General features: G+C 56.9%; 3 protein-coding genes across 6 annotated transcripts in view; all 3 read right to left on the reverse strand.

The window, feature by feature from the left end:
- ZBTB7B (zinc finger and BTB domain containing 7B) overlaps positions 1-7,547 on the reverse strand; it is a 15,578-nt gene extending 8,031 nt beyond the window's left edge. Inside the window, exons 1-2 of one of the 2 annotated variants that reach the window (XM_037016819.2) lie at positions 7,470-7,547; positions 7,215-7,315 (exon numbers count right to left, since the gene is read on the reverse strand). The gene's annotated coding sequence lies outside the window, so the exon portion shown is untranslated. Of the gene's footprint in view, positions 1-1,157; positions 1,500-7,214; positions 7,316-7,469 lie in introns of those variants that run through there. The other variant, XM_017676486.3, reaches the window with a different exon arrangement.
- A 4,694-nt stretch (positions 7,548-12,241) lies between these two features.
- LENEP (lens epithelial protein) lies at positions 12,242-15,011 on the reverse strand. 2 transcript variants are annotated; one of them, XM_037016646.2, is made up of 2 exons: positions 14,727-15,011; positions 12,242-12,421 (listed from the first exon to the last, which is right to left on the reverse strand). In XM_037016646.2, exon 1 carries the CDS (start codon positions 14,963-14,965, stop codon positions 14,780-14,782), a length of 186 nt encoding a protein of 61 aa, XP_036872541.1. In that variant the 5' UTR covers positions 14,966-15,011; the 3' UTR covers positions 12,242-12,421; positions 14,727-14,779. The 2 variants fall into 2 exon arrangements, with proteins under 2 accessions (XP_036872541.1, XP_036872540.1); XM_037016645.1 differs by lacking the exon at positions 12,242-12,421 and adding an exon at positions 14,553-14,645 and having other exon boundaries at positions 14,727-15,005.
- A 464-nt stretch (positions 15,012-15,475) lies between these two features.
- On the reverse strand, positions 15,476-20,993 carry FLAD1 (flavin adenine dinucleotide synthetase 1). Of its 2 annotated transcripts, XM_017676525.3 has the most exons (8): positions 20,868-20,993; positions 20,176-20,400; positions 18,063-18,807; positions 17,384-17,531; positions 16,867-16,965; positions 16,595-16,784; positions 15,787-15,860; positions 15,476-15,683 (listed from the first exon to the last, which is right to left on the reverse strand). In XM_017676525.3, the coding sequence occupies exons 2-8, from the start codon at positions 20,281-20,283 to the stop codon at positions 15,548-15,550; spliced, it is 1,500 nt and encodes a 499-aa protein (XP_017532014.3). In that variant the 5' UTR covers positions 20,284-20,400; positions 20,868-20,993; the 3' UTR covers positions 15,476-15,547. The 2 variants fall into 2 exon arrangements, with proteins under 2 accessions (XP_017532014.3, XP_017532016.3); XM_017676527.3 differs by lacking the exon at positions 20,868-20,993 and having other exon boundaries at positions 16,533-16,784; positions 20,176-20,861.
- Between the last annotated feature and the right edge of the window lie 1,253 nt (positions 20,994-22,246).

The raw sequence follows: 22,246 nt of genomic DNA on the forward strand, positions 1-22,246 counted from the left end.
TCTCAGGCTGCATCAAGGAAAATTATGAGGGAGATAAAAGATGGCGGCGGAAGGGATGTGGGCATCTCCCCCTGCCCCAGCCTTTCCTCTGTCACCTTTGGGGACTCCAGCCCATCAGCCACTCTCTACTCCTAGCCCTTTATCTTGGTCCCCTCTTGCTGTGGCCTCACTGCCTCCTCTGGCCCTTGTCTCCCCTCTCCGCCACTACTCCGGTGCTCTCCTCTCTCCACCCCTGCCAGGACCCTGCCTGCTCCCTACATCTGAGTCCCTAGGCCTCCGGAACCATCCTTACCTCTCCCTTCTTCTCCCCTGCAGCTCACCTGCTCCCGCCTCTCCTGCTCCCGCCATTTCACCTTGCTGGAAGCATCCCTTCTCTTCTCCCCAGGCCAGCTGGTGTAAAGGACCGGGGAATCCAATCAAGGAGCCAGGCCTGCCCTCCAAGGCCTGGTCTTGCCATTGGGTAGCTGCATTTAGGGAACCCATGCCCCTCTTCTGGATGAAGCATAGGACCAAAATATGGGGGCCAGTTGGGGAAGATGGATGAGGGGTGCAGTGAAAGCGGATGTGGGGGGGTGGCGGACAATCTAGGCCTCTCTGCCCGTCAGAGTTTCCAGCCCAGGAGCTGCCCACCCTGGCCAGGCAGCTGGGCACTTGGACAGACCCTGGCCATCAGGGTTCCCAGTGGGGTCAGTCTGGGCAGTGTCAGCTCCCCTGAGAGCTGGAGGAGACGGCAGGAGGTGCCAGGGTCTGCCCTGTGCCCACCCCCTCCCCCCAGCCTAGCGTCTCCGGCTGGGTAACCGAGCTGGCTGGTAACCCCACACCCGCCAAGCCGCCTGCAGAAACCTGAGCCCCCCAGCCCCAGAGGACACCCCAGCCTGATCCCCAGAGCCCGGCTCCCTGCCAGCCTGTCCAACCTCCTGTCCTGGCTCAGGGATCCCTCAGCTCCCATAGGCCCTTCTGCTCTCCTGTCCCCTGGTGCCCTAGACACCGAAGCTTCCCCACGCTCTGGCTCCTCAGCCGCTCAGCCCCCGAAGCCCCCAAGTGAAGTTTGGACACCCTTTTCCTCGCCTGTTTCTCAGTCCCTCTCTGACCCTTGGCCAATTCCAGGCCTCTGAGCCTCCCCCGGAGCCTCATCTCCCAAGGCAGAGCCTACTCACCTGAACGCTGAGGGGCCTTGCCGGCAACTCCTCTGGGCCCCTGGGGGGAGCCGGTGGGAGGGGTGGGGAGGGCCTGGCTTGGGGGGGAGGCAGGGTGGCTGTTCCCCGCTCCAGCTCCCTCCTTCAAAGGGGCCGCCCACGACCTGGCCCAGCCCCTCCCCCCTGCAGCCTTAACCCTCTGGGTGCTGTCCCCCCTCCCCCCAGCTTAGAGGGAGGGGTTACCAGAGGGCTGGCAGCGTGGGAGGGGGCCTAGAGTCTCTGCCTGTGGTGCCTGAAGCCCCAGCTGTACCCACCCCCGCCCGTCCTTACTCAGTCCTAAAAGGGGAAAAAGGTGAGAGGCAGGAAAGGTAGGAACTGGGACAGTCCAGGAGGACAGAGGTGAGGAGGAGCCATGGGAGAGGCCGCTGGAGGTGGGACCAGAAGGAAGGAGGGAGGGGAGGGGAGGGGACGGGAGGCAGTAGTGGCCAGGAGAGGGAGGAGGGGAACCCTGGACAGTCACTGCCAGGGGTGACAGGTGCCCAGGTCCCAGCCCCTTAGGGAGTGTGGTATGGAGGGGGACCATAAGGAGGCCCTCCAGGTGCTAGTGCACCCCTCAGACCCCCTGAGAGCTGGCCGAATTTTTCCCACCCTGTACTGGGCTGGGGCCCTCAGGGGCTGGGCAAGGCAGCACCCCGCCCTCCCCATGCCTCACCCCAAACCCACTCACATACCACAGTTCCTTGCCCGGGCACCAGCCCCTGCCAACCAGGCCAGGGGGCAGCACTCATGCCAGCCCCCAATGACCAAGGGGATGAGGGGGACAGAGCTGGCCTGAGGGGGGTGGACAGATTGGGGGAGCTGTGGGCACCGAAAGAGGAAGGAGCTGGGAGGGGGCATCTGCTGGGAAGCGCCTAGCCTCACCCCTTGCGCAAGCTGCTGCCACCCTGGCCGGTTGGGTGGGACCCGCCTGGGCCTGAGGGGCAACTCAGGAGGGCTCTGAGCCCAGAGATGGGTGGGCCACAGAGTTCCACTTAAACAACTCCTGGGGTCTCCTATTCCTGGAATGAGGGGTGACCTTGTGTCCCCCAGATACTAGGCCAACCCAGGTCCTGCTGGGCTACGGGGGACCACAGAAATGCCCCCTAAAACATCCCCTCCCCTTTCCCCCCAACAGCTGCTGGCTCAATGCCGCTGGCCTGCTGCCCCTCACCAGCTCCCGGCCCGGTTGGCACCTACCCACCAGGATGCTGGCAGTCCTGCCCTCCTCTCCCTCCTACCCCCCTGCTCCCAGTGCCCCATGCCAACTGTGGGCCTGGGGTGGGGGAGGGTCACCCCTGTGCCTTGGTGCCCGCCAGGTGGGCCAGGCCCCTCGGTCCTACAGATAAGGCCCAAGACCCTTTTCTCAAGTCATCTCAAGAGGCAGCACACAGGTCAAGGCCTACACAGTGAAAGCCCAGGAGGCTATGGACAGCCCAATGGGCAGTTACTGCAGGCTCTACTCCCCAAGGTGGGGGCAAGTGTCTCTTCCTGCCACCAGGCGCCAGCCGGCCGCCCAACATTCCCCCTGCCCAAGCATTTGCTTGGGCACCAAAGTCCTGTAATTCCTGAGTCCTAGTGCCCACAGCCTGCAAGGGGATGGGGTGGGGCTGCTCTCTGCCCTTTGATCCCCATAAAGGGAGGGAACCAGCCTAGAAGGCAGGGGGCAGGGAAGGAGTTCATGGGGCCCCTCTACTTCATCCTTGCCAGGGGCAGCAGGGCAGGGTGTGGGCATTCTCTGGGTGGGGCCCTAAGGTGGGAATGGGTAGCATTCTCAGCAGAGGAGATGGACGTCAGTCATGTGTACATGGTATCATGCGGGAACAGGATGGCAAGAACAAGGTGGGGGGATACAGAGGGTATTCCATTCATCCCATGTTCCATTCATCCCAGTCCTGACTTTTCTCCCATCCAGAAACATATCCAGGCTTAATCAAATCAAGAGCAAGGAGGACTACAACTCCCAGTATGCACCACAGTTGCTTTGCATGTACCTGGGAGTTGTAGTTCCCTTGAGAAGCCCTGCACTCTCTCCTTCCCCAGAGCCTCACTGATGGCTTGGGGAGAGCAGAGCAGAGGACTTGGTCCCAAATCTCCAAGGGGACTGCTTAGAAGAGGTAAAAGGCTAGGAGGTCCATGGTAGGGGGAAGAGGACCCCTGCTCCCAGGCAAAGGGGGTAGGAAAGGAGGAAGGAAGGAGGAGAGGATGTCTGTTGAAAGGGGCATATGGGTGGGGAGGAGTTGGGGGGGGTGGAAACAGGAAGGAAACTGAAGCCAGAGACATGAGGTCGAAAGCAAAGACCTGGTGGAGCCTCACTCCAAAGCTTGGCAGGGACTGGGAATGCACTTCCCCCTGCCATTCTGGTGGCCTGGGGAGGTATAAGAGGAATTAATGATGCCAAGTGATAGCAAAATGGTGTGTTTGTGGTGGTGGTGGTGGGTCACTGACTCCATTTGCTTGCCACCCTTTTTTGACTGATGCACCCTCAACCCTTGGATCTGGCACAGGTATTTGCTGTCTGGGGAGCTCTGCAAGCTGACTCAGTCCTGGGACACTAGCAGGTCGAGAAAGGGGTTGAGGGAGGTCAGGGCCAGGCCTGATGGGGAGTGTGGTGCAGGGAGGTATGCATGGCATTAAGCCCAGGTGTGAGGTCAAGGAATCATGCTGGCAAATGAGGATGCTATCCTCTGGGGCTGAGGCCATGACAGCTGGGAGGTCTTAGTGAAGAGAGGGCTAAGATGTCAAGGCCACCATTCTCCCACCCACCCCAGGCTGAGGGACAGAATGAAGAGGGCAATCCCCTCTCTTGTCCCTGCAGAATTTACCAAAGGTAGCTTTTCCCCTGTGCCAGGCAGCTTGTGAACATTAAAGGTAGTAACTCAGGGGTCCAGATGGCAGCTGGATGCCTTTCCTTAGTGAGCGTGAAGGTCAGAAGTGGGCAGAGGCTCTGCTTCAAGGCTACTTTCTCTGGGCTCCCCAAGGCTCTGGGACAGATGCTTACAGGCCACAGCCAAGACTCTTGCCAAGACCAGGCAGGGTTGGAGGGGGGGTCTCTCTTGCCCCTCCAAAGTCCGTGATAGTGAACAACAGGAGCTCTAACCCCTTCCTCCTAGTCCCCCAGGCCCGCCTTGGCGCCTGGCCGCCTGTGTGTTGGCAGGACTGGGTTGGGGTGGGGGGGCGGCAAGGCAACTTCAAACTGTCCGGGCAAAACGTCAAGTTTACTCACGAGTTTACTCAGCAGAAGGAGGGGGAAGAGGCCAGGGCAGGCACACCCCATGCCAGGGTCCTATCCGTCTGCCTGTCCCCACCTTCCTCCCCCACTCTCCTCTTATGCCCTAGGCCAAAACAGGCATAGGCCCCAAGGCCTGGTGGCAGGGCAGTCTTAACTCACAGAAGGTCAGGGAACCAAGCAGGCCAGAGGCAGGGAGCCCTGAAGCTGGCCTATAGGCTTCTATTAGAGGGTAGTGCCCTGCCTGGAGCCCATTCACTACCCATCTTGAGCCAGAACTAGTCTCTCAGCTACCAAGAAGGGGACAGTACCAGGCCAGGCCTCCCCGCTATGAGCAGTCCCCTGGGCAGTGACTTCTGACCCTAGTCTTAGGTGGTTCCTCACGCAGCATGATGCCATCTGGGCAGCCATGGGATCACGGACTGGTTCTCTGACATGGCTTGGTGAATGGGGGGCCAGCACCCTATCTGACCTACTTCCCTTTCCTCCCCACCTGCTCTCATTCTCTGCCTCTCTCCCCCAGCCTTCACTGTCCCCACCCTAGAGGCGCTCCGCCCCCCATGCCTGCTGGGCCCCCTCCCCCACCCTTCCCCAGGGTGCCAAGTGCAGGCACACAAAGGGCCCGATGGTGCATTGTTAGCCCAGCCCCCGCTGCCCGCCGCGCCCTCCCAGGGCAGGCACTAGGCCAAGCAGGAGCTGGGGGCCCTGGGTGCCAGGGGGCACCATGGGTAAGCGGGAAGAGGTCAGCACCTGTCTGCCAGACACTGGGGTCCGTATCAGTCAGAGCTCAGTAGTAACAAGTGCCCCATTAGAGCAGGCCTCTCTCCTTGACACCTGAGCCTAGTGGGCACTGCCTTCTTCCCCAGAGCCCCTTTGGGTGGCATTAACCCTTTCCTGACCCTTTTGCTAAGGCTGGGGGGTGTGGTACCCAAGGGAGGGGATAGTGTCTGGGGGTGCCATCAGGCTTCATCGTGCCCACAGCAACCATGTAACAGAGGCACGCTGGGGGAGCTGGGGTCCCGGGGGCCAGAGACAGGAGGCAGTGACAGAGATTTCTTCTTGTTTCATCAGCTGCTCCAGGGGGAGCCCCCTGCCCTTCTCCCCAGTCACCACTAAGGAGGAACACTAACTACCACCCAGACTCAGTCACAAATATGTCCCTCTCCAGCCCAGCACAAAACTTATGCTCACTCTCCCCTCCCAACCTGATGCCCACTCTATGCCAGCTCTCCCAGCAGTGCCAGGCAGGTACAGGGGTGACCAAACCAGTTGGTGTATGTTGGGGAACAGGAGGCAACCCCATAATACTCCAGGCCTCACCCCCCATCCCCACCCCCACACACTCACACCTTCAGAGGGCAGAGAGCTCCCATCCTGGTTTAACCCCTTACTGGCCGACCTGGCTCCCCCTGCCCCTGATAAACTGTATCCCTCCTCCAGGAATATGTTGGGGGAAGGGGAATAGCTGCGCTGACTCATTCCCATTCGCAGCTGCAGCTAGGGGTCTCCAAGGCATTCGGGTGGGGGTCAGTTCAAGAACGCCCTCCACCTGGCCCGGAAGCCAGGACAGTCTGCTGGTCTCCCACTCTCCTCAGCACCCACTTCCGGTGTCCCAAACTAGGTCAGCAGCGCTCGTTTCCTGTGGGTCAGCTAGCACCCGCGCCTCTGCCCCTCCCCTGCTCTGGACCCACGCTCCCCCTCCTCCCCAGGGCGCCCCGAGGTCTCACCACGTCTCAGCCGCCCTTTGATACGTGGGGGTTGTGCGGGGCGGGGGGCAGGGGACCCGCCCTCTCTCCAAACACCAGCAGGGCCGGGGCGCCGGGGCAGGCACGTGTCCGGGCACAACCCGCTGCCCACGCCGCCCCCCCACTCCCGGCCCCCCCTCGCTCTGGCCGGGACACGTCGCTCTCTTACTTGGGGTGGGGTGGAAGGAGAGAGAGAAAGCTGGAAATGGAAAGCAGCGCCCCCCACCCCTTTGAATGGCAGCATTCTGCCAGCGGCGCTCACAGTAGGATTCTACAACACAGTAGCGACCCCCACTCCGGGCAAGGGCAGGTGCGCCGGCGCCAGCTCGGGGACGGGTGGTAGGTAGGCTTCTTTGCAGTCACCCACCCTCGCTCTTGGGTTCTGGGGCATGAACTGGGTTTGGAAAGGTGGCGGCAGGGCTGAAGCCTGAAGGGAGTGGGATTGAGGGGCGGCGGAGAAAGGGGTCATTCTATGTCGCTCGGAGGTTGTCTCTGAGCTCCACTACCGGAGAGAAAACGCGGCTCTGGAAGCGCAAGAAACCGAGTAGTTCAGCCGGTAACTTTCCCCCAACCCGCGGCTCCTCCTGTGCTCCCCCCACCCCCCATGCAACTGGCCCGGGTCCAACCCACCGCGCCAGGGGGCGCGGGGGGGGTTGGAGGGGGTAAGCGCGTTGTTCTAGTTAGAGTCCGTCAGCGTTTCCATTCCCTCAATTCGGTCGGGTCGGGGGTCTCCCCCTAAAGTCACGAAGGAGACTGGGGGAGCGCTCGGCGCCTCCTCACCCTCTCTCCATCCCGCACCCGCCAATCTGATCCCAGAAGTGCAGGGAAAGTTTCTGGGGACCCTCCGCCCCGGGTTGGGGGTCGGCCGTAGTTCCTTCTCTACCTTTCCTCCCAGTTAAAATCAACTCCAAAGACCCGGTGTGTTAGTAAGGCACAGGGAAGGGGAGTGGTGGGAATCTGGCCTGCATGCGTTGGGGGGGGTCCCACTTACAGGACGGACGAAGGACACTGCAGTAGTCTTGGGTCTGGGGGATCCCGAGCCGGGAGACAAAAGTGGGGTGCACTCACCTCTCCGTCTTTGGGTCCGCTGGCTTGAGCTGCTGAGGCACAGGGTGTGAGGAGAAGCGCGTCCCCCGCCAGGCCCGGGGGCTTGGGGCCCTGCTCCGGTCCTGGTCAGAAGGCCGCGGTCAGTCGCTCGCTGCTCTCTGCTGGGGGGCTCCTCCTCCGCAGCCCTCTGCCTCCTCCTGCCGCCCTCCCCCCCCTCGGCTGCCAAGAACCGTACATTCACCTGGCTCCCACCCCCCCCCTCGGGGCCCGCCTCACCTGTCCTGCTGTCTCACCTGTCCTCCTGCTTGCTTTCCCCCCATCCCTCCCCTCCCTCCCCCCCGCCCCCTGCCACCCCCCAAACTCCCCCCCCAACCCTTAGCAACACCCTCTGTCACTTCCTGGTTTTTCACCCGCCCCCCCAGGTCCCCCTCCCTCCGCCCAATAAGGACATAAACTTCAACCCCTTGGTCCAGCCAGTCCCTGCAGGGCGCAGATGGGTCCCTCCCTCTTTTTTCTCTCCCTTCCTCCAAGCTCTTACTTTGCCTTCCGAGCCTTTCCCACCCTCCTCTTTTTCCTTCCTTCTTTCCTTCTCTTTCTGTTTTTCCCTTCACCTGCCGCGTTCCCTCACCCCCGCCCTCTCTCCCTCTCCTCTCTCTTTTCTCTTGCCTCTATCTATCTCAGTCCACCTTAACTCGAGCTCCGCCCCGGACCCCCATCCAGCCTCCGCCACTGCTCCGCCCCACCCCCTACACTCCACCGCCCTGTCTGCCTATTGGCCTGAATACCCGCCCATCCCAAGTGGGTCCCGCCTTGAGTTCTGCCAGAGAGAGGGCGGAGCCGAGGGGCGGGTCTGAAACCTGGAGGAGGGGAAGGAGGAGGGGGCAGTGTCCGCAGAGGCAGGGAAACTAAGCACCCACTTAGGGATCTCACTCCCTCAAAAGGGCTTTTGTAGGGCCAGTACCCCGGGAGGGACGGGTATGAGAGGCTAAAGATAGGTTAGGTGGACGTGAGACGGGGACTTACGGGATTGAAGGAAGGGGGTCCCGAGAGGTGCTATAATCAGGTCAGGGCCCCGGGAGGTAGGGGGAAGGGAGCCACCAGGCCGTCAGCTCCTACGCCCCACCCCTCCTCAGTGAGCGGGGGAGTTGAGGCTGTGGTCACCCTGCGTCCGTCCCCACGCGTGACGGCGCCCTGCGGGGAGGGGACGTCTCGCTGGGCAAGCAGCCGCTGCGCTCCAGCCGGTGCCCGCTGCGGCCTTGGCATTGTCAAAGGGGAGGGGCCCGCTCCGCGAAGGGGGAGGGGGAGGCGTGCTCACGCTCTTGCTCCCCGCTTCCATTCTAGCCTGTTCCCTAAGCGGAGAAACTGAGTCTCCGCAAGTGGGGACCTCTTGACGTCGATTCACTCAGAGAGCTACGTGGAGAGGGGGACCTGAGTGCCTTAGCATGTGTGTGTAGGTTGGGGGGCAGGATACGTACTTCAGTGTCCCCCCAACTGTGGAGGGTAGTCTGTGAGGGACGCTTCCAACAGGGCCTGCAGCGCTGCAAACCCCAAAGAGCCCCTCCCACTAGTGTAAAACGGAATCAAATCCGGCTATCTCGGGCCAGGTTCCGCTCCCCGCGGCCCGGCCGAACCGGGTCGGACTCGCTTTCTCCTCCTCAACCCCCACCGCAGGGGGCCGCCCTCCTTTTCCAGCAGGTGGCTCCGCGGGACACCAGCTCAACCTGTTGGACCACAATGGGCGGCGCCAGGGGGGCCCTGGCCCTCACCCGGGCTGACCCGGGATCCCAGCGCAGAGGGAGGGGCGGACTCCCGGCCCCTCCCTCCCTCTCTCTCCCGCCGTGACTCAGCCTCGGGGCCGCTGCCCTGCGCCCCAGCCAGGGGCGGAAAGTGTGAGGCGCCCCTTAGGGCCCAGGCCAAACCAAACAGCCCCCGACCCCAGACATTATCTCACTGGAGAATTAGGGTGGTTATGGAAGGAGGGAATAGCAGACATGGGGCGCTGTCGCTCGGGTAATCCGCTCCGGGTTTTCCTATCGTCCCTGTCCCCCTTGGGTCCCGGGGCTGGTCACTGCTCCGGGTTTTCTTCTTGGCTCTGTTGGACAGATTCTGGTTCGTGAGGGCCCGGGGTCGGTGGGGTCCAGGCCGGAGTTTTTCCCTCCCTTCTCCAGCCGTCGGGTCGCTCTTAGCCTGGGTAGGGGCCGTACCAGGGGCCAGCCGGCAGTGCCAGATGCACTAGTGAAATGGAGAGGGGGCTGCTTCAGGGAGGAGGGGGCCATGGCCGAGGAAAAGGGGGGCGGGAAAGTGGCTCAGGGAAGGCAGAGCCAGAGCTTCCAGAGGCAACAGAAGGACGGGCATCTTGGCACCAGTCCTTAGGGACGGATAAGTGAACGGTGCCTGGTGCTTCGGACTCGCCCTGTCCCCCATCTCTCCGGGTCGTGTCCGGCGCCTTGCTGGACCCAACCTGGATCTTTCAGCGGTAAGAAGGCCACACCCCACTTGAGTCTCCACATTCCAGGGACCTCTTCTTAGTTCCTCAGTGACCCACCCCACCTACCCCCTTCTCATCCACACAGCTCCTTTGCTCAGAAGTCGGAGGGGGTAACCCCGACTTGAAATTCCCACCTATCCCCCAACTCTGGGTCCTTGCCACCCGAAACCACTGAGACAGCGGAGGCCAAGAAACGCTGACTTGGGGCCCCACCCCCTCCCGCGAAACCCAGGCCGGGGCCCCAGGGGCCTTCAGTCACCCCCGCCAGCCACCAGGCCCGGACCAGAACTGGGAACTGGGGGGCAGGTGTGGGGCCTGCAGTGACCTCTTGGGGATAGGGGAGCGTCCCAGATCTGCACGTTCAGACATAAATTTTCAGGTGACCAAATAGACCTTAATTTTTGGAGGAAAGTAGGAGGAGGTAAGCAAATACCCTCAGAGTGAGGCTTTTGATCAATGAGAAGGATAAAAGCCCCGGCTGAGAGTTAACCCCTGTTAAGTGGGGACCGTATACCTGGGGCTGGGGACAGCGATTCTGAGTGACGGCCAGGTGCGGGGACTGTCTGGGCCACGTGCGCCCAGGGGCAGCTGTAGAGTCAGATGTTCGCAGAGGCTGGAGGAGAGAGGGCTTCTGGCGGGAAGAAAGACAAGGCTCTGCCTGGGCGGGGTCCTGGGTGAGTGGGTCTGGGGGCCTGTTTTGGAATGTAGAGGGGCTGCGCTGGAAGCGGAGCATCAGCCTGCTCCAGACGCCCACCTCTTCCCCGCTCCCCCCCTTCCCCGGGCTGCCTCCGCTTCCCTCGAAAAACCCGCCGCCCAGGAAACCGCTGGGGGCGCTCAGACCGCAGCCCCGCCGCCTGCCGCCCCCCGGCGCCCCCACCGCGACCGCCCAACCCACCTGAAGGGGCCGTGGCTGCCAGGGTTGCCCCCCTCCCGCCGACTCCCCCCACACCTGCGGGCTGCACTATTTATAACTCGGCGCCTATTCCGGGCCTCTGGGCTGGAGCCGGCTGCCGTGCAGCGCTAATCGTCGACGGGATCTCTGCGCCCCCCAGGGCCGGGGGAGATAAATTTAGCCTCAGGAAGCTCGGGGGAACATTTTCCAAAACTCCACGTCCCAGAGAACGCGAAACAGAACCCCTCTGCCCTCAGACTCCCTCCGGACAGCCACCAGGCGGCGCAGGTCCCCCCCCCCCCCCCCCCGCCTCCTCGCTCACAGCGAGAAGTTCGGGTGGCTGCTTGGAAGATGGAATACGTAGAGAGAGATGGTAAATGATGGAAGGACACTGAGGGGTGAGGTCAGAGGGACCAGAGAAATGGCCGGGAGAATGGATACGCCCTCGCGACCACTTTGATGTAAAAAGTCTCAGCTGGGAGTAAGTGAAAAAGGGGTGTGGACCTCTGGGTTTTGAAGGGGAAATAACTCATATGCAAACAATATGCAAATAAGAACGCAAATAAGAGCTGATGCCGTGAGGGTCTGCGCTCTGGTACTGGTCAGACCACTGCTTTATACAGCCCCTCCTACCCGCCTCTGTGTTGATGGCAAAACTTGGGACTCTCTACAGAACATTACCATAATATCCAGTTTATTGCGCGCGGCTCCTCATACCCCTTCGCCTTGACCATTCTCCTCCACCTGCCTTTCACACACCATTAAAGGCCTTATATCCGACGCCATCAGCAGGGATCCACGATGTGAGGCTGGTCCTGCTCCTCCTGTTGTACTTGGGGGCCACTTGCAGCTCTGCCTTATCTCCTTCCCCGTTTTACCCTGCCCATTCCCCTACTCCGTGTGGCCGTTAGACGGCCCCCAGGGGCCAAGGAGTAGAAGACGTCTTACCCTTCCCTCCCTATCTTGGCATTCTGCTCCTTTCTACGGCCACCCCCAACCCCTTGACCCCACCATGGGTTCCTGAGAGAGTAGTTTTGGACACGCAAAACCCGAGCTAACTGTGCTTAGGAAGAGAACATTGCAGCAGAGCTGCTGCATCTTTTTCCCTTCCAGCTGGTCCTGGCCTGGGTGGATTACATGAAAAGGGCATAGCTGGGCCCCCAATGAGCCAGGGAAACCAAGAACAAGGGGAGGTTAGGGTTGATGTGGACGTGGGCAAGTACGGAATGGGTGCAGAATGGGATGGTAGTCCCCTCTGCACCTTTGCTCTTGGCCCTGCCTCCCAGGCCCCATAGGCCACCATCCTAAGCTTCCACTTTGGAAGAGGAAGTAAGGCTAATTGAGAGAAGCCCTGAATTTGAGATGGGAAAATCTGGGTTCACTGAATGATTACCCTACTGCAGTGTGCTGAGTATGACTCTGGATGGTTTACTTCACCTCTCTGGGCCTGTTTCTCTCATGTTAACATGTGGTAATTACCCTTACTCGTGTCCTGCCTACTTCTGAAGCAGACTCTTTTGTAAGGCTCTAGCTCTCTGTAGCGTGAAAAGGGCTCTCTCAGAGTGGCATGTGAGGTTTTGTTGTTCTCTTCATCCCTCGCCTCAGCCTATTTTCTGGGCTCTCTTTCTAGTCTTGTTGTGCCCCTTGGGCCACTGACAGTCTCTATTTCTCTCCCTCTGCCACCCATTCCACCAAAGGCCACAGCCCAGGGCCCTGCCTTCCTTCACCTACTACTTCCCCAGTGGTCTTTGCCAGACATCCCCTCCACTGGCAAAGGTTCTGGTGCTCAGAACTCTCAGACTCCAGGGTCCACTCTCAGGCACTGTCCCAGCTTGGTGGTAGTGGAGCCTAAAAAGGAAAAGGAGGCAGAAGGCCAGAGCTTGAGTCAGGAAAGGACTGGAGCTGGCTAAGCAGGGTGCAGGCTATGGCGGGAGGGAGGAGCCCCAGATTCCTATGGGAAGGTGAATTCTGTGTACCTTACCACTAACCTCTCTCTGGTTGGATTGAAGACCTTACCTTACCCCTGCTCCCTGCTGTGCTCTGGGGCATGGGGGGCGCTCTGAAGGGCAGACAAGAGCAGTGACCTGCATTTTGCAGTTCCCTAAAGAGGGGTGCAGAGCAGCCAGGGATAAATAATCTTGAGTGGGAGTGCTATAGAGTACTATGCTGCCATAAAAAAGAATGGGCAGGTTCTAAAAGTACTGATGTGGAATCCTATACAAGGTGTGTTAAGGGAAAAAGGCAAGGTAAAGAACAGTGTGTTGAGTATGTTATCAACTAGAAGAATAAGTATATGCAGATTCTAGTGGCTTGTCACCAATGCTATTGCCATAATCCTGCTCTGAGCCCCCAACATGTCTGGTCTAGATTAGGCCCATTACCTCCTAATAGGTCTCTCCTATTCCACCTTGCTCCCCTAACGTCTGTTCTCAACACAGCAACCAGCATGAGCCTTTTAAATAAAAAATCAGTTCACGTTCAACACTGTAGTAGTTCCTCATTTCACTCAGCAAAAAAGCTCACGTTCTTACCATGGCTTATTACTAAGCCCTCCATGACCTGCCCCGACTGTCATCCCCAGCTTGAATTTTTCTTTTGTCCACAGCACCTATCACCTAATAACACCTATATACATATTTTTTAATGTTTATATTTTCTGTCTCCAGTCTTCAGAACTTAAGCTCCATGAGTCCAAGGACCTATTTTATTCACTGCTGAATGTCAATCACCCAGACTGGTGTAAAGTAGATGCTCAATAAGATTTGCTAAATAAATGAAGATGCATTATACACATACACCATCTCTGGAATGGCCTCCAAGAAACTGGTAACCATGGTTACCTGCAGGGAGGACAGCTGGGGGACTGGGGAATAGGTGTGGGAGGGAGACTTTTTAGTATCAAAATTGTTTACTCTAGGCATATATTACTTTTTCAAACAGAAAAATCAGAGAAAAAGGAGTTAACTGAGAAGAAGGCTGCAGAAGAGCTGGTTCTTAGGAGTCAGGGGATTGCCCCAAATACCATCTCCAGGCTAGGGCTCCTGGAGGGTGGGGGCAATAGGTGGATCCCAAGAGGGCCAGGGAATGCTGGGTAGAGATCCCAGGGACACTTTGAACAAGCGTATGGCCTGCTCTGAGGTTGTGTGGGGCTGTGAGTACACACGTCAGTAAACATGAGCAAGAGGGTATAAATGGCTGATGTGTACCTACCACTGAGAGTCATTCAGGGAAGGCATGTGTTGGTGGCTGCCAAGGGGAAGTGAAGAGTCAGTTCTGCTCATTCTGGCTGTTCATGTCGCGTGCACTGTGATAAGCCTGAGGGACTTGTGTGGCCACAGGTGCCTTTCTTGCAGCTTTGTGTGTGAGCCAGAGGAACAGGACCTTATTTCTTCTGTGAGCTGGGGACTAGGATCAGCCCAGGCTTCCCCACAAGATTCTCAGATGCAGGGAGCTGGCCAGACCAGGTCTTCTATTTGGGTTCCCACCCTAACTTGCAGGCCTCACAGAAGACCTCACCCAGGCTGGACCCCTCCCTATCCACAAGTTGGGAGGACCCTGGCGTTTCTACTCTCCACCCTCCCACTCAGGCACCAGTGAGTCAGGAAACCTGGCTTTCAGTCTCAGTTCTACCCAGGACAACCTCCTTCCCTCCCTCTGGATCCTTCAAGATCCTCTGGAGCTGACTTTCTGATTCTGCTTCGGACACTGAACTTTGGGCCTCAGGGCCTATTTATTATGTATATATAGTTCAGTGATTCTCATACAGAGATATTAGGGGGCAGCCCATTGCTGACACTAACTAGGTATCAACCATCTGGGCTGGTGGGCTTGCTGTGCCAGGCTTGGAGTGCCAGGTCCTGTTGCAGTCTTATTGGGGACCTAGCCAGCAGGCCAAGCTCCTGCAAACCAGCAGTCCACCAGAGGTGGGGACCAGGAACAGAGGCCCAGAGATGAAGCAGATTTGACAGATGGCACATACTCACATCAAGATCTACACTTTACTCATTATTTGTGACCTATCCTTGGTCAAGCATAGCTGGCTCCAGGAGTCTTGATGGGGTTGGGCTGGGCTCTGAAGGAGAGAGTGGGAAACTGAGAGGCAGGCTCTGCCACAGAAGCTGCAGCCATACCTCGTTTGCCCTACCCTGCCCACCTGAGTGTTGCCAGCCATGGGGCTGGTGGGGAGGAGGCAGTTCCCTGCTGCCATTAATCCAGCAGCTCCTTGATACACCAGCAGCAAAGGAGAATGTAGGCGACTTCCTTCAGGGTCCGCTGCAGGCCCTCCCACCCGGTGCCCATCTTCATGACAGGCGCCCGGAGCCCAATGTCTCGCAGGGCCCCTCCAAAGGAGAAGGGTAGGGCCTGGGCTAGGGGCTGTGTCCGGGGCTGCATGTGGGCAGCAGCTATGAGGAAGGGTGCGGGAGTTGCCTCCAGTGCCTTTTATCAACATTGTCCCCACCCCCCTCAGACCATATGACTGTGGGGACAAAGGCCTCAGGGTCTAGCACAGGGAAGGTTCTGGGGCTGAGAATGGGCTGAGTCAGCCTCTATGGACAGGGATAGAGGGGTTGGGTTATGAGGAGGGCCTGGCCGCTCCATCTTTCATTCTCTGCTGTCAGGCCAGCTCAGCTTCTCTTCTTCCAGCCTGGGCCTTGAAACCTCGGGTGCCCTGCCTGTGTTGCCTCTGCCCATAGTGGTTGGCAGTAGGCCCTGCTCCTGCCCTCTCGTGGACTCCTGCTGAGGTTGGCATTCAGGATCAAGAGCTCCTTCCCAGTCTGTTCTACCCCACCTCCCCTACCCGCCTGCCCCTCGGAGTGAGCCCTCCCAGCTCAGAGTTGGCAGGGCCTAGCCCACTTGTGCTTCTCCCATCCTATGGAGCAGGAAGACAGCCAGAGCAACAGGCACGTGAGAGGCACAGTTTATTGACAGGTCACACCCTGGGACAGCCTCCTTCCTTCCCTCCGGGATTGGAGGTCATGTCCGGGAGTTACGCTCCTCGTCTTCATTCTCAAGTAGGTAGGCTGGGCGGTAGGTGGGTTGCCCTTCTGGACTCAGGTACTTCAGGGCTGGGTTTCGCACAGTGTTCTCCTGACTTCCCAGTGACGTGTAGCTGGAGCCCGGAGAATGGAGGGTAAGTGTGCAGGAAGGTATCTCCCCGACCCCAGCACCCTCATGTCTGCCTACGCCCATTTGCTCCTGCCCAACACCCTTACCCTCGGTCATACAGGATACAGTATGGGACAAACAGTTGGCGCAGAAAGTCCCAGATGTCTCTGTAGGTCCAATCCTGGGAGGTGGAAAAGAGTCACAAAATCTCCCCTCTCCCACACCTATTTCCTCCCCTCTGGGAATGTGCCCATCCAGGGCTCTTCTGCGGCCTCAGCCTCTGAGGGAAGGTCTGCTGTCGACACTAGGGTATATCTTCCTTTGTGTAGGCCAAGCAGTGCAAAAGAGAAGGCCTTCCCCTTGTCCCTTCTCCATCCCCAATCCACCCATGACCTGGGCTAAGCTCCAGGCAGAGGGGAACGTGAGTAAGCCAGAGCTTCCCGGCAGAACTTTCTGAGAGACAATGGAATGTTCTGTATCTGTGCTAACATGGTGGTCACTTGACATGTGGTTAGTGCAACTGAAGAACTGAATTTTGAATTGTATTTAATTAAAAAAATTGAGATATAAATCACATGTCATAAAATCCACCCTTTAAAAGAATACCATTAAATAGTTTTTAGTCATTTGTATTTTGTTTTCATGAATTACGAATTGAGTATAAATGGTCAATGGTTACCATGTTGGGCAGCACAGGTCTAAGCCACTGTTCTGTCCATGGCGGAAAGTGTGATGCCTGCCATTGAGTCAGTGCTCAATAGGAACTGGTCCAAAGGCTAAATGAACAAATAGCACAGCCTCCGTTGGATAATGGGGCCCCTTTATCCAAGCCCCAAGCTCCAATCTCTCCTACCTAGGAAGGCCAAGGTGTACTGGATTGGATATGTGAAGGTAATGAGTCCTCTTCCCCATTACCAGCAGTGGGTTGATGCGCATGAACGATGGCCAGCCTGGGTCGGTGGGGCTGAAGGCGCAGAGGCTGCAGGAGTAGGGGTCGGTGCGGCGGGTGCCCATCAGGACGGCCTCTAGCTGGGGGTGCTGTGCCTGCAGCTCAGTCAGGGCCTGCTTCATGTCACCATCGGCCTCCAGCACCTGCAGATTATACCTGAGGAAGGAGGAGGGGGTGAGGGTCAGGAGTGGGCCCGGCTAAGCCCCTCCTGGAGCCCAAACCTCCTGGCCCCTCGTACCTCTTGATGGTATCCTGTAGAAACTGCTCCAGCTCAGGGAAAGGGGAGACACCTCGGACGTACAGGATCTGGATGGGTTCTTGGGCTTCAGGATATTTCCTGGGGAGGGTAAAGAATATGTGGCTTGCCAGCAAGGGCAGGAAAGCCCTTCGGAGAGCTTACACTGTTCTCTTTGGCTCCTGGGATGGACACCCAACCCCTGTTTCCTTTCCTTGTCCTTCCCATCCACCAGAACCCACTTCCAAAGTCCACTCTGATCTCACCTCTCAAATCTGGAGCACACTTCAGGTCTGTCCCACCTCCCCAACAGGACCATGACCTCCCTGTGCACTCAGGGACAGGCATGTGTCAGACGCTCAGTAAATATGTGGGGGACTTGAACTGAAAGGTCACCATGGCTACTTCCCTCTCAGACCCCACCCAGACACTCTCTTTCCTCCCTGCTTCCCAGGATGGGCAACTAGAGGATGGGGCAATCAGGTATGTCTGGGGGCTTGCCTCCAGGCCATAGACTCACCTCTGCACAGCTGCATGGAAGAGGTGCAGGAGGGCAGTGCAGTCCTTGCCCCCATTGAAGCCGACACACAGCTGGGTGAGGCTGTACCGAGCCAGGGCAGTCTCAATGGTCTGCAGGGCACCTGCTACCTTTTCCCCCAGAGAAGACTCTGCCAGGCAGGCAAGGGAGAGGGCATCAGATAAATCTGTATGGCTATTAAAGGACAGTAGAACCACGCTGCCCTTGCTTAAAACTCTTCAGTATCTTCCAAGTGTTCCTGGATAAAGTCCAGACTCCTGCACACCCCCCTGGTCTGACCAGATCTTCCTTATCACTAAGTTTATATGTCACTTGCTCAGAGAAGCTTCCTCTGACCCCAGATCCAGGCTGATCTTCCTGCTGTAGGGTTCCCCTCATCACTGACAACTCATGCATGATTACCTGTTTAATGTCTGCCTTTCCTGTGGTCCAGAAGAGTAGGCCATACATCTGTCCTGTTGAGCTAGATCCCTAACACCCAGCACAGTGCTGCTGAAAGTAGGTTCTCAATCAATATTTATTGGAAGAACGAATGAATCAACTGTGGCTATGTTCTACCCTCTTCTGGATATTTGGGATGCCTCCAATGGCCCCTGCATTCCTGAGACCCAGGGTGGCACCTGCGGCCTGATGCATGCTGTCCCCACCCGGAGGCCCTTACCTGATTCGGTGAGTTGGTATACAGCCTCACTGGCCTGCTCCACAGTGTTGGGCATGTAGGGAACCAGAGATCCCTGGGGCAGACTGGCTGTCAGGTAAGCCAAGCATTCCTCCAGGGGCCCTTCTTCCTCTGAGTCCAGAGTCAGCTTCACCTGATAGTAGTTGCTGCCCCAGTCAGGGTAGGAACCCAGGCCAATCCTGCGCCCAAAGTGGGCTTGGGCTTCAGCCAGGATGGGGGCAATAGAGGCCTCATCTGCTGCCACAAACAGCTCCCGTGAGTGGAACTGCACAGCTGTGTTTCTGAACAGTCCCTTCAGCCCTTCTAGCACCCGCCGCAGCAGCTCTGGAATTCCTGGGAAGAGGTAGACATTTCGGACAGAGACCAGAGGGAATTTGAAAGGGCGGCCAGTATGAGGATCTGTGCCGTAATGCAGACGAGCAGAGGTGGGCACCAGGGACAGCTTCTCCCAGCCCTTCCCTCCTAGGGCTTTGATGGTGGCTTCCAGCTCAGGGTGTGGCTTGAGCTCATCCCCAAAGGCCTGTGCTACTGCCTCAAAGGTCACATCATCATGAGTGGGGCCGATGCCCCCTGCCGTGAGGACGTGGGTGAAGCGGCTGGAGAAAGAGGTGACCTCAGCTGCAATGGTGGCCACCTCGTCCGGTACAACAGAGACTCGGCACACCTGGACCCCCAGGGAGCGCAGTGTCCGGCACAGAAAGTAGGTGTTGGTGTCCTGAGTGTGTCCCTGGGAGATTGGGGATGGGGAAGAAGAGTGTCAATGCTGTGGGGGTGGAGGACAAAGGGGGAAGGGGTGATAGCTGCATCTCCCAAATGATGGGGCGTTCTGCTCTTTAGGAGACACCACCCAGGTGGCCAAGAAGCCTGGACTGGGCAGAAGAGTGGGAAAACCCATGTGAATGGAGTCAGGAATAATGTGACCCACTTTGGGCTTCCTCTGTACTCTGACTTTGACCTCATCTGTGCTATGGATTATCAATTCTACGTGGATAACTCATCCACTTTCTAACCAGCCGGCATGGTTTCAGTCTCCAGCTCCAAGTGCTTGTCAGGTATTTTCACCATATCCCTGGCTGTGTCGACTCTGTTTCTGTAATGTCTCCCCATCTGCTCTCTTCCCTCTGTCCCTACTGCCACCAAGCAGGTCCTTGGCACCAGGATAGTGGCAACAGCCCCCTGGCCAGGCTCCCAGCTTCCAGCCACAGCGCTCTGCCCTGTGCCTCCTGAATAACCTTCCTAATGTGTCACTGTGATTGCATCACTCTTGGGCTCAAAAGCCATTTATTGTTTCCAATCCTATACAGAATAAAGTTCAAATTCCTTTGCAGAATATCTGAAGCCGTCTATGGTTTCTATCCAATATTCTTTCCTCCCAATCTCCTACTTCTCCACAGGGGGTTTAGTGGTTAAGAGTTACCCTGGAGTAAGAGAGAATTGGGTTGGAATCCCCTATCTATCACTTCCTGGCTGTGTAACCTTGGGTGAGTTTCTCAACCTCTCTGATCCTCAGTCTCATACTTTATTGACACTTACAATAAAAGTACCAACCTCACGCAGTTGTTGTAAGGATTAGTAAAATCACTTAAGTGATATAATAATAAGTACATTGCCAGGCCCTAGTGAACACTCAGTATAGGGGTCAATATTACTATTACAAACTTGATGCCTACAATGACTTCTAGTAGGACAAGACTTCCCTGATTTACAGATTTCTCATTCCTAGTACCTTCTTCCTTCTGTCTGGCTTATCCATTCTGCTGAATGTCTTGGATCATTTTCCAAATAGGCTGGACATAACTCTTAAATAATACTTGCACCTGTATCTCCTTAATATGATGAACTTGTCGTTTCTGTAAAGCCCTTCCTATCCCTATTGTACTGCTTGGCAAATTGTAGGGATTTTGCTACCAGTTTTTCAACAGAGTAACTGACAGAACGAGGGCCACTTTTCCTCCAATATATTGGACTCACTCCAGGGCCCTACTGCAGCAAGGGGTTCCCACCCCGATTCACCCTCTCTCAAGAGAATGTGGAGCAGGCTCTTAAAAGGTCAGGAGAACGCCGCACCCTCCCCCCTCTTCTGTCCCACACACACCTTGAGGATCTCATCTCCAACAATGATGATGCCCGCTGTCACGCTGCGCCCTGGGGGAGGTTCAGAGGCCCTAGATGCCATGGTTCTGCCTTCTCTGCCCCTCTGCATGGCCCTCCAGTAGCCACCCAGAGCCCCAAATAGGGGTCGCAAGCAGGGGGGTCCCGCCAGGTCTACAGGGCACTGGGGGCCATAGTCTGGGAACAGGGGGTCCGGGAACAAGGGAACCTGGAGGAGCCAGAAAGGACAATGGTGGAGAGCAGGAGTGCATGTTCTTTCCCAGAGGAAGACCTCACCAGGCCCTTAACAAGTGACTTTATCTCTGCCTCTTTAAAAAACGTGTTCTCAGACCCCAGCCCATACCTCTTTAAGCGTCTTATAAGCTTGCCCCTAGTCGTCTCAAAATGTCCTGCTCTCCGGAGCACCTACAACTTTGTCTTACTTCCGTCGGCTCTGATCCTCTAGTGTCTGCTCTATCTTGGGCATCTGCACCTTTAAATTTCTCTTCTCTTTGGGGCACCTGTCCCTTTAAATGTCTACCTTATCCTGGGCCTTGGTCCCTTTAAATGCGTTCCCTCCCTCCGCCCCGAACAGAACTCAGTCGCTTTCTTTCGCAGGCTTCTGCACCCTTTCTGTCTTGGAATCCTGTCTCTTCCCACCGCGCTTCAGACTACTGAGCTCCTCCAGGTTCTCACCTGCCTCTTCTGCCCCTTCACCGGGTTTTTTCCCTCTCGCCTTTCCTTCTGTCCATGGGCAGCTTCCGTACTGAGTCCCGCCTTAAATCCGCAATTTTCACGCGTTAATTGGTTATTTTGGCTGTCGCTCAGACTACCTCTAAGGATCCATTGGTGTAGTCGATTGTCGCTCGCGAAGTTTAGCTAGAGGGCGGGAGTAGTGCTAGGTTGTTATTAACGACAACCACGTGGTCACTCCTCCCCCGGAAACCTGGGGGCCGAGCTTTTGGGTCGGGGAGCATGGGTGGTAGGGCTTTTTCTCTCAGGTTGGGTTTAGGAGGTCTGGGGTGTGAAAGGAGCGGTTGTTGGAGGTGTTCTAAGGACTTTGGGGTGCTCCCTTCCGGTGCTGGAAGTAAAGGGAGGCATGACTCTAACCTCCGTTCTCAATTCAAATTATTGTAGGTATATGCTGTGTTCATTAACCATGACTTATTCTAGGCTAAGGGGTCAGGGGTTGGTACTGGTGTCAGGGATTTTACACTGTAGCCGATGGAAGTTGGAGGGACACCCAAGAGTAATTATCAGCTTTGCCCTTGAGGTAGGAAGGCGAACAATCACCTTGAGGTGAGCTTTTAGTGTGTGTCACTTCCATTTCTCTATTATAAACGATAAAGCTAATTAACCCTCTTGACAAGTCTTGCCTCACCTTGCTCCGAACAGTGCTTAAATATCACTACCAATTACTGGTTTCGTAGGTGCAAGCAAGGGCAGCGACTAGGGGGATGCCATGTGCCCACTTTGGATTCTCACATCCTAACTTACTCATTTCAGTTGCCTTTGGTCTAAAAGTGCTTCTTAACCGATAATGTTCACACTAATCATCTGGGGACATTTTTAATGTGCTCATTAAATCTACCCGATTCAGGAGGCTTAGGGTGGGGCTTGAGATCTGCATTTGATCTGTCAAGTCACGCTGGTGTTACTCGTCTGTGGTACTGTTCTCTGTAATAAAGGTCTAAAATCCTTTCATCATTTGGAGGACTGCTGAACAACACCTGGCCTCATTTTACTCTCCTAAAAACCCTCTTTAGATATGATGTCCATTTTACAGATGGGCAACAGGCTCGGAAGGGTGAAAGGATGCCACACAACCACTACAAAACACTAAAGTGAAAGGCAGAGCCAGGCTTCCGGGCCATTCTTTCTCAAGTAGTAAACCCTGTTTTTTTTTCCGATTAAAAGAACCTCAGCTCTAAAGATTTTTAAAGAGGCAATCCTTGCCTTAATGATTTGTCATGTGCTTCATTACCTTTATTAGTAATAATGGTGATATTGATACCTCCACCACCACCAAAACCCCACATCAGCTCTGGTTCATTAACTTTACCAGTGGGTTCTTA

The sequence above is a fragment of the Manis javanica genome, chromosome 14 (assembly GCF_040802235.1).
Source record: "Manis javanica isolate MJ-LG chromosome 14, MJ_LKY, whole genome shotgun sequence".
Lineage (NCBI taxonomy): Eukaryota > Metazoa > Chordata > Mammalia > Pholidota > Manidae > Manis > Manis javanica.